This window comes from Stegodyphus dumicola, chromosome 5, assembly GCF_044657685.1.
Source record: "Stegodyphus dumicola isolate Sdum_Otavi_A_Nest chromosome 5, ASM4465768v1".
NCBI lineage: Eukaryota > Metazoa > Arthropoda > Arachnida > Araneae > Eresidae > Stegodyphus > Stegodyphus dumicola.
The window spans coordinates 35,019,384-35,035,744 of record NC_140772.1 but is presented as its reverse complement, the minus strand read 5'-3'; the positions used below and the strand labels follow the sequence as shown (position 1 = coordinate 35,035,744).

At 30.7% G+C, this 16,361-nt stretch overlaps 1 protein-coding gene across 3 annotated transcripts in view; it reads left to right on the top strand.

Annotated features, from left to right (window-relative positions):
* Positions 1–738: 738 nt before the first annotated feature.
* The window catches only part of LOC118195184 (uncharacterized), an 86,893-nt gene continuing 71,270 nt past the window's right edge, over positions 739–16,361 (top strand). The window contains exons 1-3 of one of the 3 annotated variants that reach the window (XM_085816569.1): positions 739–878; positions 8,341–8,493; positions 14,993–15,023. In XM_085816569.1, the coding sequence (XP_085672695.1) occupies positions 8,357–8,493; positions 14,993–15,023 (168 nt within the window). In that variant the 5' untranslated portion in view covers positions 739–878; positions 8,341–8,356. Of the gene's footprint in view, positions 879–991; positions 1,195–8,340; positions 8,494–14,992; positions 15,024–16,361 lie in introns of those variants that run through there. The other 2 variants (XM_085816568.1, XM_085816567.1) reach the window with 2 other exon arrangements.

Sequence of the window (16,361 nt, the reverse complement as noted above, 5' to 3'; positions counted from 1 at the left end):
TAAAATATTATAGAGACATTAAAATAAATAAAGTAAAGTGCGTAAAAGTGTGAGGGTGAGAGACAAATGTGGCTGCGTGAAGTTTTGATATGCCCAGAACGTGTTGTGTATGCATCTTATAATCATGTTTTTTCGAACTGCACCATCACATGACGATGGACGCGTAACATTTCGACGCGGCATCTTTAAATAATACAGAGATAAACAGATTATTTGTAAAATATTGAAAAGGAGGACAGTTGAGAGGACACTTCTTGAGAAGGGCAGAGCCTACCAAAGGAATACTGTCCTCCCTAAAGAAGGACGATCGATCACCTTACAGTTTAAAAACAGATTGCATGTTATAAATATTCAGAACAGCCATAGGTCTGTTTAAATTGCATAGGCCATTATAATCATAGTCACAGATTTTGATGACTGCATTGTTCTTTTTAGCCTGGCTTTCATGAAATTTCTTGGTAAGGTTGTAGTAGTGGGTTCTAAGCAATGCTAGAAATGATATAGTTCAATTGTCTCAAACGCAACCTTGGCTGGCATTCTGCCAAAACACATAGACTCTTCCAAAAGGAACGTTATTATTTGCTGCGACGTGAAAGGTCAAGTGAGCACCTTCGGAAAGAGAGAATTTATCCATCCTATTTTCAGAAGTCCCTATCCTTCCACCCTATTTTCAAAATAACTCGGTCCGAATGGCGCATGCGTGTTAGCGCTCATGGTCGCGGATGAGGCGGTCGCTTTACTTTTTAAAAGTTGTATTGCGCATGTGTAGGAGCACAATGCGCGGAAGGGAAGCCAAGCGTCATAAAGCAGAACCAGAAGAAGAACAAGAACGGTTATAACTTTGTTGGAGGGAATTTCGAGGAAGAAGTTTTGGTTTCGTGAGTAATTAATTTAATTTGTAAATATTTTATTAAGGTTTATTAAGTTATGGTAGTAGAAATTCTATAATAGTGCTACACCAGAGAAGGTTGCCCGTGTCGCGCAGAACTTGCTTTGAAAGTAAATGCATAGAAATGTGTTAAGTACGTCAGGTAACATTCAAAAAAGTGAATATAAAGAACAGGAGTTTTATTACATTCATAAGAATTTTGGTCAACAGATCTAAAAGACTAATTGAGACTTGTACTGCAGGATGGTCTGTAATTTAAAATGAGATATGTTTCATGATGCTGGGAAATCTGCTGGGAACAAAAGGTAAAATAGTTTGACTCTTTAGTGGGTTTGTTTGCGCAATGTATGCTGCACCTAAGGTTTTTCAACTCATAAAGTAATGCTAATGGATGTATAATACTTTATTATTTTTTCGTTAAAGTGCAGAATAGCCCACTTCTTTGTTTGGCGCTTTTTGCAAGAGTAAGAAGAATTGGATTATCCGGTGTACAAGAGATTTGGCGACTTCATGATGAGCAGTAAACGGTACATAATACGATGAGTAGTTAAACGGGTCATTTTGGTGTTGGAGATAATTTTCAAAATTGCGCAAGGCTGCACCGTATATTAGAATTTACCGGTAAAAGTTTACAATTGTTTGCCCCTTTTTTTTTTGACGCCAAGATCGACGCAAGGAAAGCACAATTTCAAGATGGCTGCTACACAAAACCAAAATAAGAAGTCAAAGAATTGCACACACTCTGTGTCCATGTACACATCGATCTGTTTTCACTTAAAAAAACAATCCTAGAACTGCACAAAAATGGCATTGTGCACTGTCTTGACTTTATCCATGTACATATCGACCTATTTTCATTTAAATAAAATCAGGAAGCTAAAACAAAGTTAAAACTATCATGGTAGCCAGAAGTGAGGTTTCATCGCCAAAATTTAAAAAAAAGTCTCTAATCGAAGGGGCACCCAATTCTACACTAGAGCCCTTTTAAGTGAAAATAGGTCGATGTGTACATGGATACTCAGTATGTGCAATTCTTAAAAACATGCCAACCAGTGGGTGATTCTGCACTTTCCCCTATTTTTTTAACTGTATGTTACCGAAATGACGAAGTTTCTGTAAGCGGCACCCGGCTTTCATAAATGTTTTGGCACATTCAGGTACTGTATGAGAATATGCTTTTCCTTAAAATTTTACTCCACAGATTTCAAAGACTGCATTTTGAATAAGGTTTTTTTTTTTACTTGACTGAGAAGTTTGAAGACTCCTTTTATTTCTTTTTCCCATTATTTAATTTATTGTCACAACCTTGTATTGGATTTCATAAAGGTAATACATTAACACAGTGGCTTCAAACTGAGGGTCCGTAAATACATTTTAATTATGTATTTGCTCTAAACATGGTATTGTGATTTTACAATTTTAGTTATTTGACCCTAGTTTACATTCCTTTGTTTCCATTAAAATTAAACATGAATAGAAATCTATAAAGGGAGAAAATCTATAAGGTAGGTGATTAATTTACAGTATGGTATCAATCTTATTCAAAGATCTGAAGAAACAGATTTGATTAAATTTTATTTTTACTTGTAAAAAAATTAAGAAGCTCAGTTATAAATTTTTGCACTAAAAACAATGGAAGCACTTCCGCAGAGAACCCGGTAAATGTAAACATCGCCAACTTTGGCGATAATAGTTCAAACCAGGTAACCCAGCCGATTTATCGTTTTCGCTTGTTCGAAGTTTGCAACCATTTCTCTTGCGTTCATTTTGTTGAAATATCACTGTTGTTGTTCGCATTTGCAGATTTACATTATTCTTCTCTTATTTATTATTATTTTTTCTGAAATTTTAACAACGAATAGATAGAAATATTTTCGTAGATAGAGAACAGTTCTCGGTTCGGGATGAAAGGAAGAAAATACGGGCGGGAGGGGTGAATGCTAATTTGTAACACGGCTGTTCACGTTGTGTGTTCTTAATTATTAACAGCTCTAAGAACTATGAGGTTTCCAACCTCTAAAATAATTTGTTTCCGTAGGCCGCAAAAATATGCATGTGCATTTTAAATAAAATGGTATCAATCTTATTCAAAGATCTGAAATTGGTTATTGTCATCTAAAATTATGAGAATAAATCAATTTTTATGGCGTAAAATTTTAACAAGATAATATATTGTTAATGCTTTTCTAACAATAACCTTTCAGAGGATGGTAGGTGTGACATAAATAGATGATTAAATTGAAATAAAAAAATATTGATTATCTAAGATGACAGAATAGTTTGATGCATCACCATGGTCATCAAAATTAGCAAACCACTGCTGATGTAAGGAATATATTGTTTTCTGTGTTAATTGGAATTTAAGACAAATTTTTTTCGTTTCTCACGTTTAACCGGTTAATTTCAATACATTAATACTAATTTATAATTTTAAATGAATGTTTGGTTGATCTTTACATTACGGTAACTTGAATTTAATTCAAATTTATTTTCGTATATCACGTTTAACCGGTTAGTTTTACATCTACATGCTTATTATCTGTGAATTTTTACTACCATATGCTTGTTTTGTCTGCTAACTTGAATTTACATGCACTAAAAATCACGTTTACAAAATATCACATTTACGGCTCGGCTCATCGTCGATGAACCGCGAGCTTGGCGAGTAAAAATGCAACGGCGCCAACGGATTCTTTCCCGAAGCGCCAACGGGTTCTCTGCGGATGAAAACCCAAAAATGGGAAAATTAATTTTTGGGAAAACTTGCAATTGGCCAATGAACATGTAGTCATGTTGTATGAATTTCCCTTCAAAGCTGTAAATTTTATCTGAACCGAAACTCCATCAAGTGTCAAGCTATAGTAAAAAAAGAGGTTTATGATTATTTGCATACAAACTTATGTATTTCAATTTATGTACATAAGAAAATTTTAATAAATAAGAGAAAAAAGGTACTATATTGTCATTATTTATGGTCAAGTTTTGTTCCATGTGAATAGTTGGTTCTTTCTGTTGTGCACTTGCCACACTTTTGGGCATCTGTGAAAAAGAAGCCAAACACATACTGACACCCAGCAGCTGTGACTAGAAATAAATATGTTGCCATCTATAAACTGTTCTTATAAGAAATTATTTATAATTAAAAAACCTGTTTTGGAGCTTCTCTTTCACTAATGCCTAAAAGCTTGACAGGAACATTACGGAAAATTGCTGAAAAGTTTTCATGATTGTTTATTTTTAGCTTAAATAAAAATGTTATTTAATGGTAACTAAGCATGTTTAATTATTTGAAAGAAATCTCACTCTGAAAATTTAATATTTAGCTCTAATGTTATGCTATATTTGTATAACAGAACTGTAACCAACAAAAATGTGTTGCAGGTACTAAACTTTAGATTTCGGGTGGAAAATAAATATAAATTTGAATTGTTTTCTTCTGCATTATTATTGTTTATGTATGTTTTGATAAATAATTAGTAAGTAAAATTTAAAATTAGAAGTTCTCCCACCCCTCTTCCCACCACCAAGCCAAATGAGAAGATTATCGGCTCACCATATTTTTAGAGTGCCCACGCCACAAAGGCACTATATATTTACAAACATTCATGCTTTCTCTGGAACTCAAACCCAGGTTCATACGGTATCACAATAGGCCTCCCTAACCGCTATACTGTCTTAAGTGGCTGGTACAAAATGATAAATATGTATTAAAACTTACATAACTGTACTTGACTTATCCATGAGAAATAATCAAACTAAAAAAAAAAAAAAAAAACTGTAAATCAGAATAAATATTTAGCTTGCAAAAGACTTTGACTGAGAATTTACACACGAGAGGCAGCACTCACGGGAATCGCCATTTCTGTTTAAGGTATGAGGAGGGAGAATGTATTATAGGATCAAAACATTCATTTTCAATTTGCATTATCCATTATAAACAGCACTTCATATTGTGAACAGTGCTAGTGCCTTTTCCAGCAGATAATGAGAACAGTGCTGGTGCCTTTTCCAGCAGATAATGAGACAGTTTCATGTTGCTGGCCAGGATGTAAATGGCATTTTAGGTAAATTTGCAGTAAGATAGAAGGAGCAGACAGACAGCAGTCCAGCTAAGCCAAAGCGTAGGAAGCAAGTAGGGTGAAATCTGCAGACTGAGCTATTGGTTCTTAATGCATTTTGATTAGATAGATAATATTACTGTAAAATTACTATTGTCTGCTTGAGTTTTAGTTCCATTTACATCACCAGAATTATATAAGAGTCTTATGACATGGATTAATCTAGAAATGACACAGTTCAGAAAGAGAGGTTACTATTTTTACAATTGAGAAAGGAAATTTACATTGCTAATTTAATCTTTTACATATTCTTTATTTTTCTTATACACACATTTCTGCAAAATATGTGCAACTTTATAGCTTTGCACATATTTTGCAGAAGTTTAACTTTCGGGTTGTTTATTCTCCCATCAATAAAATTCCGAGTTCCATACTCAAGGACCCCATTCCGGATATGAATTCTTGGGGTATTTATAGGATTCCTTGCCAGTGTGGTTTAATTTACATTGGCCAAACTAAGAGAGCCTTAAAATTTCGCATCAAGGAACATGAGGCATATGTTAGAAAAATGGAAACACAGAAGTCTTCTGTTGCTCAACATTGTTGGTCCGAAAATCACACTTTTTCTGCTGCCAAAATTATTCAAAAAACATCTTCCATTGGGGAACTGGAATTTCTAGAGGCATTTCACATTCAAAAGAATCTTTCTGTTCTAGTTAACGATCCTAATTCCAATCCATCTTTGCCTTTGCCCTTTAAAGAAATTATGTTTTAGTTCTGGTTTCACCAACAGATGGCGCCACTTGCTTATTCTTGCCCAGACTTTCTTATCTTATCTAATCACTATTTCCTATCTTGTTCATTTGTGGTTTTGCAGCTGAGGATGGTGGTTTGGTAAAACCATCGAAACTAGTCCAGTGAAAATTTTGAAAATATAACTCTGATTTTTGTTGTTTGATTTCTGAATTACATTAATAGTTACTGTATTTACATCAAAAAGAATTCTAATTAATGAATATCTCAGAACTGATGAGAATTTTTTTTTTTTTTTTTTTTTTGCAATTCTTTGTGATTTAAATTATTTGTACAAGATAGGAATTGCTACTGATGTAAAAATTTTCATATAGGCATTTAAAAATGCTGTTCCATGCATTTAATAGTGTTTATAATAATTCGATGCTGTTGATTTTCATTTAAGAACTATTCCGTGTATAAGAGAAGGGATGTGGATTAATCTTAAAGGAATTTAGGTTGTGCTTATGCCAAATAAGGAAACCATGAAAAAGCCTCGTGGCAACCAGTCACTGGGTCTAATCAACCAGTATTCAGCAACCACTTCAGTGGAGAAAGGGCACTTTATTAAGGATTTTTCATGACATGTTTAGTGAATTTCTGATAAATGTCTGAGTTTGTTTTGTGGATTAATTATTGAAACCTTAATTATGAGAAAAAATGTATGACAGCATTTTCAAATACAGAACTCATGTGAAGTAACTAAAGAAATCACTGGCAAAATGTGTTTATATTTATTCTTCTTCGAAATGTGTAATTTTTCCTTCATATTTCATCCTAAGAATTTTCGATAGGTCATAATGTTGCAGATTTAAGTTGTAAGTAATTTCTACATTTTAAGGAAGTAAATTGTGTTAATTGCTACCATGCTGAAGTACAGGCAAAGTTTAAATTGTTTCTCTAAATTGGGAGTGCAGGCAAATTTTAAAATATCTCATTTCAAATATTTCTACCAGTCTATGAATGGCTTTAAAAATGCAGTGTCAAACTTTTCCCTTAATTTGTTACCTCTAAAAATGAACAGTGTTTCTAAGAACATAAATAAGAATTAATATGGAACATCTGTCTAAGATGACCATATCTGCAGATGACCAACATCATCTGAAACCATGGGTTTTTAGTTTACATTGTGTATGCTAAATATTAACTGTATGTATTATAATCTGCTTTTTCATATAATTTCTAATCATTTTCATTTTCAGCATAATGGATGTTTGGATGTACTAGACAAACATAAATCTGTTGTTATCATCATTATCAAAATCCAAAACTCATTTATAAAAATTACTTTATATAGATTTCTTGTAAAATAATCTTAAATATGTCATTATCTAATTTAGATCTGATTAAAATCATTTCTTAGAATTTTTTATAAGTGCCTTGTAAATTACAGCAAACCCTCTTTGAGATGACCATCTGTAGTTCAAGACAGTTTTCACTGTCTGTACTTCAACAAATTAAATATGGATACAGTAAGATCCCGCTTAACGCTGTTTCGTTTAGCGCTGTTTCAGTTTAGCGATCTTTTTTTTTTTTCAACCCGGGGATTCCTCGAAATTGCTCGCAGCACTACGGGGATTCCCCGAAATTGTGCGCAGCGCTAGGTTTCCAAATAACATATCCGAAACAGTGTAGTTGCGTTTCTTGCTTGGTACGGTGCATTACGGACACATTTTTATCATTTGAAACATTTGTTGACCTTATTGTAAGCATAAATTTCTATAATACTATAACGATTAATACAGTGACAAATATTATGATCTTTAGTTTTTATCATGGGTTATAATAAAAAACAAGAAAAGAAAGCAACCAGAAAAAGCATTTCACTGGAAACTAAAATGCAAGTGATTAGAAGATTAGATTCTGGTGAACGTCAATCTTAAATTAGTGCTGCATTGAATTTGGCAACTTCAACAATAAGGACAATTCTTAAGAATAAAGAAAAAATACTGTCATGGCAACTGCAGCTACGTCAAGCTCTGCAACTAGAATTAACTGTTCTACAAATAACATTATAGAGGAAATGGGAAAACAACTGTCTGTATAGATTGACGACGAAATTGAGCGCAATAGGCCATTAAGCCAAACTATCATAATGCCTTCTTGACAAAAAGTCAGAAAATTGGAAACACAGAATAGACTGAATGATCTAACTGACTTAGAATTTTATTTGTTTTTATAAGTATATTCGTTTATATTGTTTTATTTTTGTAAGAAATGAATGTTTGGTTTTATTTTTATTAAAAAACATTATTAAATTTAATAATTAACCAATTTTCTACCTATCTTCCCCTAACCCCATTATTTACATGTTAAGATAGCCTCGTTTAGCGCTGTTTCGCATTACGCTCTACTTTGATGGAACGTATCCCCCGCGTTAAGCGGGGTCTTAGTGTATTCGTGTTCTCTGAAATGCTAGTCTTAGGGAGAGATAGTCATCAAAAGAGATGTTGCTGTCTGTATGTAATAAGGACAAATTATATATCACAATGATGTTAAATGCTACAATTTAAGCATCTCTCATAATTTTAAAAAGAGCATGTATTTTCTTTTTTTAATTTTGTTGTGTTGATTAAAATTTCTCCTTATTTATAAATCTAGGTTACATTTTGTAAAGATGCCACCGAAGTATATCGCTGCTGGATTTTTGTATGATGCAGAGAAACTTTTGACGGATTTCATCGCTGAAAATAGTGTTGAATTTAAGGTTTTTTCCACCGTGTGGAGAAAACATTACTTTTCACTTATATATATGTATGTGCATGTATTATTCATAGCATATAATTTCATTATTTATACAGTTTGATATATATATGTAATATTAAAAGCACAAGGAAAAGACGGAACACTAGATGCGTGCTTAGATCCATATTGAAGAATAATTTGATTGCGTAGTATTTAAAGAACTTGGCAGTCGAGGCAGTTTTAATTCCATTTTTATTTCCAATTGATATTTGTGGCCACAATCACTTGGCACTCTAGTCGTGCCTTTCCACAGAAGATTTACATTTTTGATATTGTTGGGATAGAAAGCAAGCCAGCGAAATTACATCTTAGCACAGTAGAGAGCAAAAGCTGAAGCGCGTAGTTATGAAAGATGGAAGCACGCGAAGAGAAAAGTTTTGGTTTACAAGGACAGTTTCAGTTCTTAATTATTACGTCATCAGAGTTGCGCCGATCATAGAGTGATCTAGAAATGACGCAATGCAAAGAAGTTATTACGATTTTAGAATAGAGAGGAAGAATTAATGTTTATAGTTTAATCTATAATTTTGATTCATATATTTTTATCTTACATATTCCCCCCTTCAAAAAGAAAAAGGTGTAGCGACAGAGAAGCCTTTTTAAAGAAAAAGAGTTAAAGCACAAGCAAATTAAAAAAAATATAAATAAATAATAAAATTTTGATCCTGTAAAGTATTATTTATAAATATAATTTTTTTTTTTTTTAAATAGATTCTTAATTTTTAGAGTCCTATTGAATTTTTCAACATTTCAGTCCAAAAGTCTTTTTGTTTGAGAGTTCACATAATCATAATTTTTCAGGGAAAGTTCTTGTTATCGCAGAATATCACAAAATAAACTTTTACATAATCATTACTTATAATTAAATGTAATGCATATAAATATTTATGATATTAATTTTCATATTGATAAATTATATTTTAATACCATATAATAATAGGAGTAAGCTTCAGAAATTATGGTTTCACCGTTATCATCTTTCATTTACAATTCCTGATTTTACCAAACTGGAAGCCTCACAATACTTCTTAACAAACATATCCATCAATAGGGCTGTCCTCTTGAGCTAACCAGTGTGTTCTCTGCACTGGTGGCCCAGGGTGCCTAGACAGTTACTTGAAAAGGCCTCCATTCCTTGCATTAAGGTAACTGGCCTTTGAGAACTGCACTAATACATTCCATAATAAAAAAATATAATAATAATAATAATATAAAAAATTTACATGCATTCATAAAATGAGAGCCTCCAACATTATCTTGCATGAAGATGGTAAAAGGAACAACTGTACAGAGGTAATTACAGGCCTCTGTTGAAGGAACCAGTATACCCTAATCATCCTATACTTAACACACAATAAACCATAAATTTTAACATGCATTTACCATAATTTCATATTACCTATCTGTACTAATTTCACTTATTTTTAACATCTTTATTTTTAGAATAATTATAAAATTCGTATTCAAAATTCTCAACAAAATTTCAAAAACATAAAAACTTATCTTAATATCCTTCCCTATGAATAATTTATATAGCTTAAAATTAATTACTTAATTTGCTCACACATAATTATGAAAAATTAGAAAAATTAATGAACAAGAATTTCAGATTTTCTCAAAACAAATTGCAGAAATTTTAACCAAAGTTGAAATATAAACTATAGAATCCGCAGCACATTAAATAATTTAGTTCCTGAGCTAGATTCACACGAATGTAATAATTTTTGAGCTGTTGAAAAAGCAGAAGTGCAAATAATTTTCTGTCGCACATACTTGCAAACACTAACTCAGATCGATCTTGAACCTGCTGTAATGCTTAATTCCTACACGGTAATTCACTGATGATTTAAAGCACTTTTTTTCTAAATATTGTAGAGATCGGCGAAGCAAATTCAATATTCCTTTTCACTAGGCATTCGAACTTCTCAATTTATCGGGAGATTACTTTCAATCTGTAAACATTACGCGTGATTATTTTTTTGAAGCACTTGCAAAACACCACAGCAGAAGAATGATCTGTTATTTTTTAAACACTGAAAAAGCAAACTTGACGATTCACTTCTTTCACATTATCTTGGATTTATCACAAAACGATGATTTGAAGAGCTGAATTAAATTTTCCATTGAGGTTTCAGGCTGCAGGAAACTATCCTGCCGGCTTAATTGTAATATTAAAAGCACAAGGAAAAGACGGAACACTAGATGCGTGCTTAGATCTAGAAAAATTCTTCTTCATATATATATATATATACACACAATACGAAATCCGAGATCCGGACTCATCGAGACTTTGTTGATTCTGGGTTCGGCATATTTCCTGGATATTGGATCATCATTTAAATCTAGTAAGATGACATGTAGGAATTATAAGATTAAAAATATAAAATGGTTTATAACTTTAAGTGTTATAAGTTATTTAAGAGTAAAAAAAAAAAAAAAAAAAATCAAAATCAAAATTTACAGGGGAAGAAAAAAAGAAATGCTCAGTATTTATTGATTTGCTTTATTAAATATTTCTTTCTATGCAGGTTTTTTAGGTTGCATCATTTTTTGAGCTAATACTTTCTGTTTAATTTTATATATTTCTTGTTCATTTACGAAGTTCCATTGTTCAAGTTCTCTAATTGCCATATTGAGAATAACCATTAAATTGCCAATCGATTTTTGTTCCCCCCTCTCGACAAACTATCACTTTCTTCATTTTTGGTAGCTTTGTTTTCCAGATATAGAACAGTGCTATGGATTTTACCATACGTACATTTATTGATTATTGGAGCATTGTCATCATAATGAAAAACTTCTTTTGTGTCGTCTTCATTTATTGCCACTTGTCCACATCTCTTTACAAATTCCATTAATTGGAAATTTTGCTTTTTGTTTGCTATATCTGAAAACGTTAAAATTTGTGGCTGCTATCATAAAGCTTAGCTCCATTATGCACTATTGGTAATGTATCCTGAGACTGACGACTAAAGACATATTGTTCTGTTAAATTATTTCTCTCTTCTGTTGCACGCTGATGAAGTTAAGTTTGAATTTAGTTATTTATTATACTTAACCCATTTTTCACATGCTTAAGATGTCCCAAATAAATAAATTTCCATGTATACTTAAGGTTTACCCAGGGTCAGTATCAGATATTTTGCATCTTGATGCAGTCTCTGCAAACCTGAAATTCTGCTGCTGAATGCCTCCTTAAATTCTAAAAATTTTGCATCCCATTGCCTTCCCTAAATTCTAAAGATTTAGACATTCCTTAATTTTGTTGCTCGATGTTTCTCCAAATCAACAAAACTTTGCCTTTCTTAAATTTAAAACTTGCCACCTGGATAATAAATTAGTTGTTCTTATTTCAAACAGCATTAAATATAATCTTTTGACCTGAGAGTATCATTTACAAAATATATATTTTGCGTATGGAAAGAAATTTCTCATCATTACACTGAACGCTTCCCAGTGGAGCTAGCTGAAATCTGTAATCACCGTCAAGTGTAATGCCAATATAAAAGATTACCGCTCTTTGGTTTTCAATTACTACTAATAATAATTAAACAAAATGCTTAAATATCGCTGCATGTGTCATTTCTCAAACTACCATGCATTGATAGTCATGAGGGATAAAAAAATAATAAATAATGTTTCACGAGGTTGGCATCTGGGATATAAATTATTCAGTAGACGTAAAACCGATGTTTCGATGTAAATGCTTCCATTTCAAATGTATGCCAGATCTAAGTGTGTAAAATGTCAAAATCATGAAATGTGAATAAATATTAGTAATAAGCAATGCATCTTGTCAAACAAAAATTAGTCATTGATCTTATTTAGTGCTTTAAATGGGTTATAGATTATTGCATTTTGACTGCATAGATGAGTAAGTGACTGTCTCACTATAAAAATTATATATGAGGTAGAATCTCAACAAACTCTTATCCTGCATTACCTAAGATAAATCTGCATATGTGATCTCCAGTTTCTCTTAAATTGATAAAATTTATGCCATGAACTGCATGCAGATGTGGTTTCCAAAGTGGAGGTCACTTGTGGTAAAGTACTAGAGGGATCAAAAGAAAAGTTTCAAAATAAAATAAAAACACCTTGTTAAATCATTTACTATTTTAGTAACATAAATAAAAATATAACAAACAAAATAAGGATGAAATCTAATTTAACTTCTGACAATTTAAATATAAATTGCAAATGTGTATCATATAAATTTTAATATTTTGAATTATTTGAAATTATGTCAAGTTTTTTTACTCCAAGGTAGTTTCAGAATTTTTTAAATGGGGACATAGTCACGCCTGAAGAACTGCAGAGAATAACAAAACTTATGCGGTTTTGAACTGATTGTCAAAGAATATCTGCAAGAAATTAAAAAACACATTTTTTTTTTTTTATCTGCTGATATTGAAAATATATTTTATTGCCAAAAACCACCAGTAGGTTGTTAATAGTACGTGGACAGTTAATCTACAAGTACCACTTTTTCTTATTGTACAATTACCATCAAAACTGTACTTTTCTATATTTAATAGCAGTAAAACTTGGCAACATGTAGTTACTAAGATGCTATTGAACATTATGGCTTATCATTATGACATGTAAATAAGCCAAAATCAATTATAAAAGTCAAATATAAAAAATACTGCAACTTTGGAAGAAAGCTGAAACATTAACAGTCTTGCACATTATGTGATATTAAATCTATGGAGAACTATAAATGCAGTATTTATTGATTAAAATAATTCTCACAAGTTGGGGGGGGGAGCGAATGGAAGACAAGTTTGATCACATTTTTAAAAAGTCCATTGCATCTAGTGTTTATCAGTAATTTTCATTGAAATGAAATTATGTTGAAGCATTGGGTAGTGAATTTTGTCATATTAATTTTGAACATTTTTTTTAATAAGTTAAAAATTGCCATTTGGAACATTTTCCAAGATAAGAGAAATTTAAATAAAAAAGTTCTTTTCAGAAACATTTGTAGAATGAGCTAGCAAAAACAGAGCACAGAGCTTTTCAAAACATATATAGTACTTGTATGTTTCTAATATTCATCTCTAATATTACTTAGAAATATATTCCTTTTTATGTAATGTATAGTTACTTTTCTCACAGTGAAATGCTGAATTTCATCATAAGCATGGAAAAAAGTTAAAAGAATTTTTAAACATTAAAATTAACTTTCAAACCAATTTTTATAGTTTCAAATTAATCTTGTTCAAATTTTGTCATCTAATCTTTAATAGTGATTAGCAAAATTACATTTCTTCATGAAGCAGTTGCTTTTTGCCATGTATTATGGATTATTAAGACATACAGTTATCTAACATTATCGCATATAGTTATGGAATATAATAATATATAAAATTGTTAATGCTTCAACTTTATTTCAAAGTTGAAATATTAATAGTCCTGTACATTATGTGATATTAACGTATTGAGAACTAGAAATCTGATATTTATTATCTAAAATAATTCTCAGAAATGGGAAAAGAACTAACAGAAAACAAGTTTGGCCAGATAAAAAATGTATTGCATCTACTGTTTCTGAGTAATTTTCATAGAAATGTAATTACATCGAAGCATTGGTAGTGAATTTTCATATATTAATTTTGAATATTTTATTTTTTAAATAAATTAAAATTTGCCAGTTGGAACATTTTGCAAAATTAAATTCAAATAATAATATTTTATTGGGTAAATCTTTTCAAAAATATGTATGTATGTAGAATGTTCAAGCAAAAATAGAACTTTTCAAAACATATTATAGTAAGTGGTCACTTTTCTCACAATGAAATGTTAAATTTCATCATGGCATAGGAAAAAAATTGAAGAATTTTTTTAATATTATTTATTACAGGAAATGCCAGTCAGTTTTCACACTGTTTCAGATTAATCGTGTTCAAATTTTGTCATCTAATCTTTAATAGTGATTAATAAAATCGCTTATCTTTATAAAGCTGTTGCTTTTTTCCAGGTGGTGTTAGTAATTTTTTTAAGCTACATAAGTTAACTGGAGAAAAAAAAGGTAAATTGCCAAATAATTGCCAATTTTTGTTTCCAGCATTTATAGCTGCCATACACTGGCAGCTATAAATGCTAGAAACAAAAATTGGCGATTTAGTAATTCTGTTAAAGCTAATGTTCTAATTAAAATTGAAAATTAAATTCATCATGGATTATAAGCAAAAATTGCTTCATGCAATGCTTGTTAAAAATCATTTTGAAGATGAACATGAAAATTCATTTTGAATAAGTGCATATTTTTATTAATGCAAGTGTACAAATAAAATTATTTAAATGGATTTAGTAGAAGTAGTGCAGGAACTTCGGTTTATACCTTTTTATATTTTCCTAGAATTTAAGATATGCCATAAAACTTTTTAAAAGTTCAACAAAGATAAACCATATTTGAAATTTATTATTATCTTTCATACTAAGCATCACAGAATTATTTTGTGTCCAACTAATAATCAGGTACTATTTATGATTATTTTTCTAGGGGAAGACCAAATGAAAGAGAACTATCTGAAGTATGTTCATCTTTTTTATTATTACTAAACATTCTTTTTCCAGATGGTTTTTTTCTAAAATATAAGCTCTTTTATCTAATGAGTTGAGCATAAATTACATGTGCTTTCAATAAATTCCTTCATAATCATTTTTTGTAAAGAACTGCTGAATTTTTTATAACTGTCAGGATAGCAAAAGTTATTTTATTTGTATTTTGGGCAGTAGATAGTATTTTAATAAGCCTCCTTTTGGTTACTTCATGTTTAAAATTATCCTATCTTTAAGAATCATCTGCTTGTCACAGTATTTTTTAGTTCCTTTTTTATAATACTGTTTGTAGCCTGCTTCAGAAAATTTTTTAAACTTTTAGATTAAAAATAAGTCATTTTTTTAACTGGAAAGAATTTTAGGATATTTAATACATAGTGATATATGTTCAGTATTCTAAATTTTTATTACTATTTTTAATGAATTTAACTTTTCTGTAGCAAGAGTAATTCCACATATTTTATATCTGGGTAGAAAAAGATGATCTATCGAATCAGAATGGATTAGAGGAGATGATATTCTCAGTTTAATGGCTGAACCAGTTAAATTACATTGATGTGTAATGAAATTCTAACTGACTAGATATCTGTACTGTATATCCACTAGAAACTGAGTGAGTGATTAGTATAAACAGAGCTTAAATTGCTCCTGTACTTCTCTGTTTATGGGATAAATAATAATTCTAACCGGAGCACCCCCAGAGACCTTAATAGGAAAGCTCCGGCACTTCTTTTATGTAATTAAGGAACAACAATTTCAGTAGAAATTTGATCTAAAAAATTTTATTTTTAGCAGCAATAAAATTATATTAAAAGTCGCTTATTAAATTTTAATTTACCTCTTTTTACCTCATTTTAATTATTTAATTATTTTAATGGAAATCCATCATTAATTAATTGATTAAAGATTAGATAATAATTAATAAATATTAATTAGATAATTATTTATTAATTTGATAATAATTAACTGTATAATTTTTAAATTGTTAATGATTTTAAAAGTCATTTTATTTATTTATTTACTCTTCTTTCTTTTTCCTGACGGTCTTCCATAGGGCTCTTGCACTTCTAATTTTAGAAATTAAGCCCTGAGTATAAAGGGTGATAAATAAATGGACTGTGCGTGTGGTTTCAATACATTTTGAGATAAGGAAAAAACTGTTGTATTCGTTGATATATTTGTCTTTTGTGCATGGCTAGTTATCTGTTTTATTTGCAAATAAGCATATAACCTTCAAATGTGAATGGGTACAGTAATAAGTCCACCATCACTGAACTCATTCACATTTGAAGTTTGTTGTAAAGACCTTG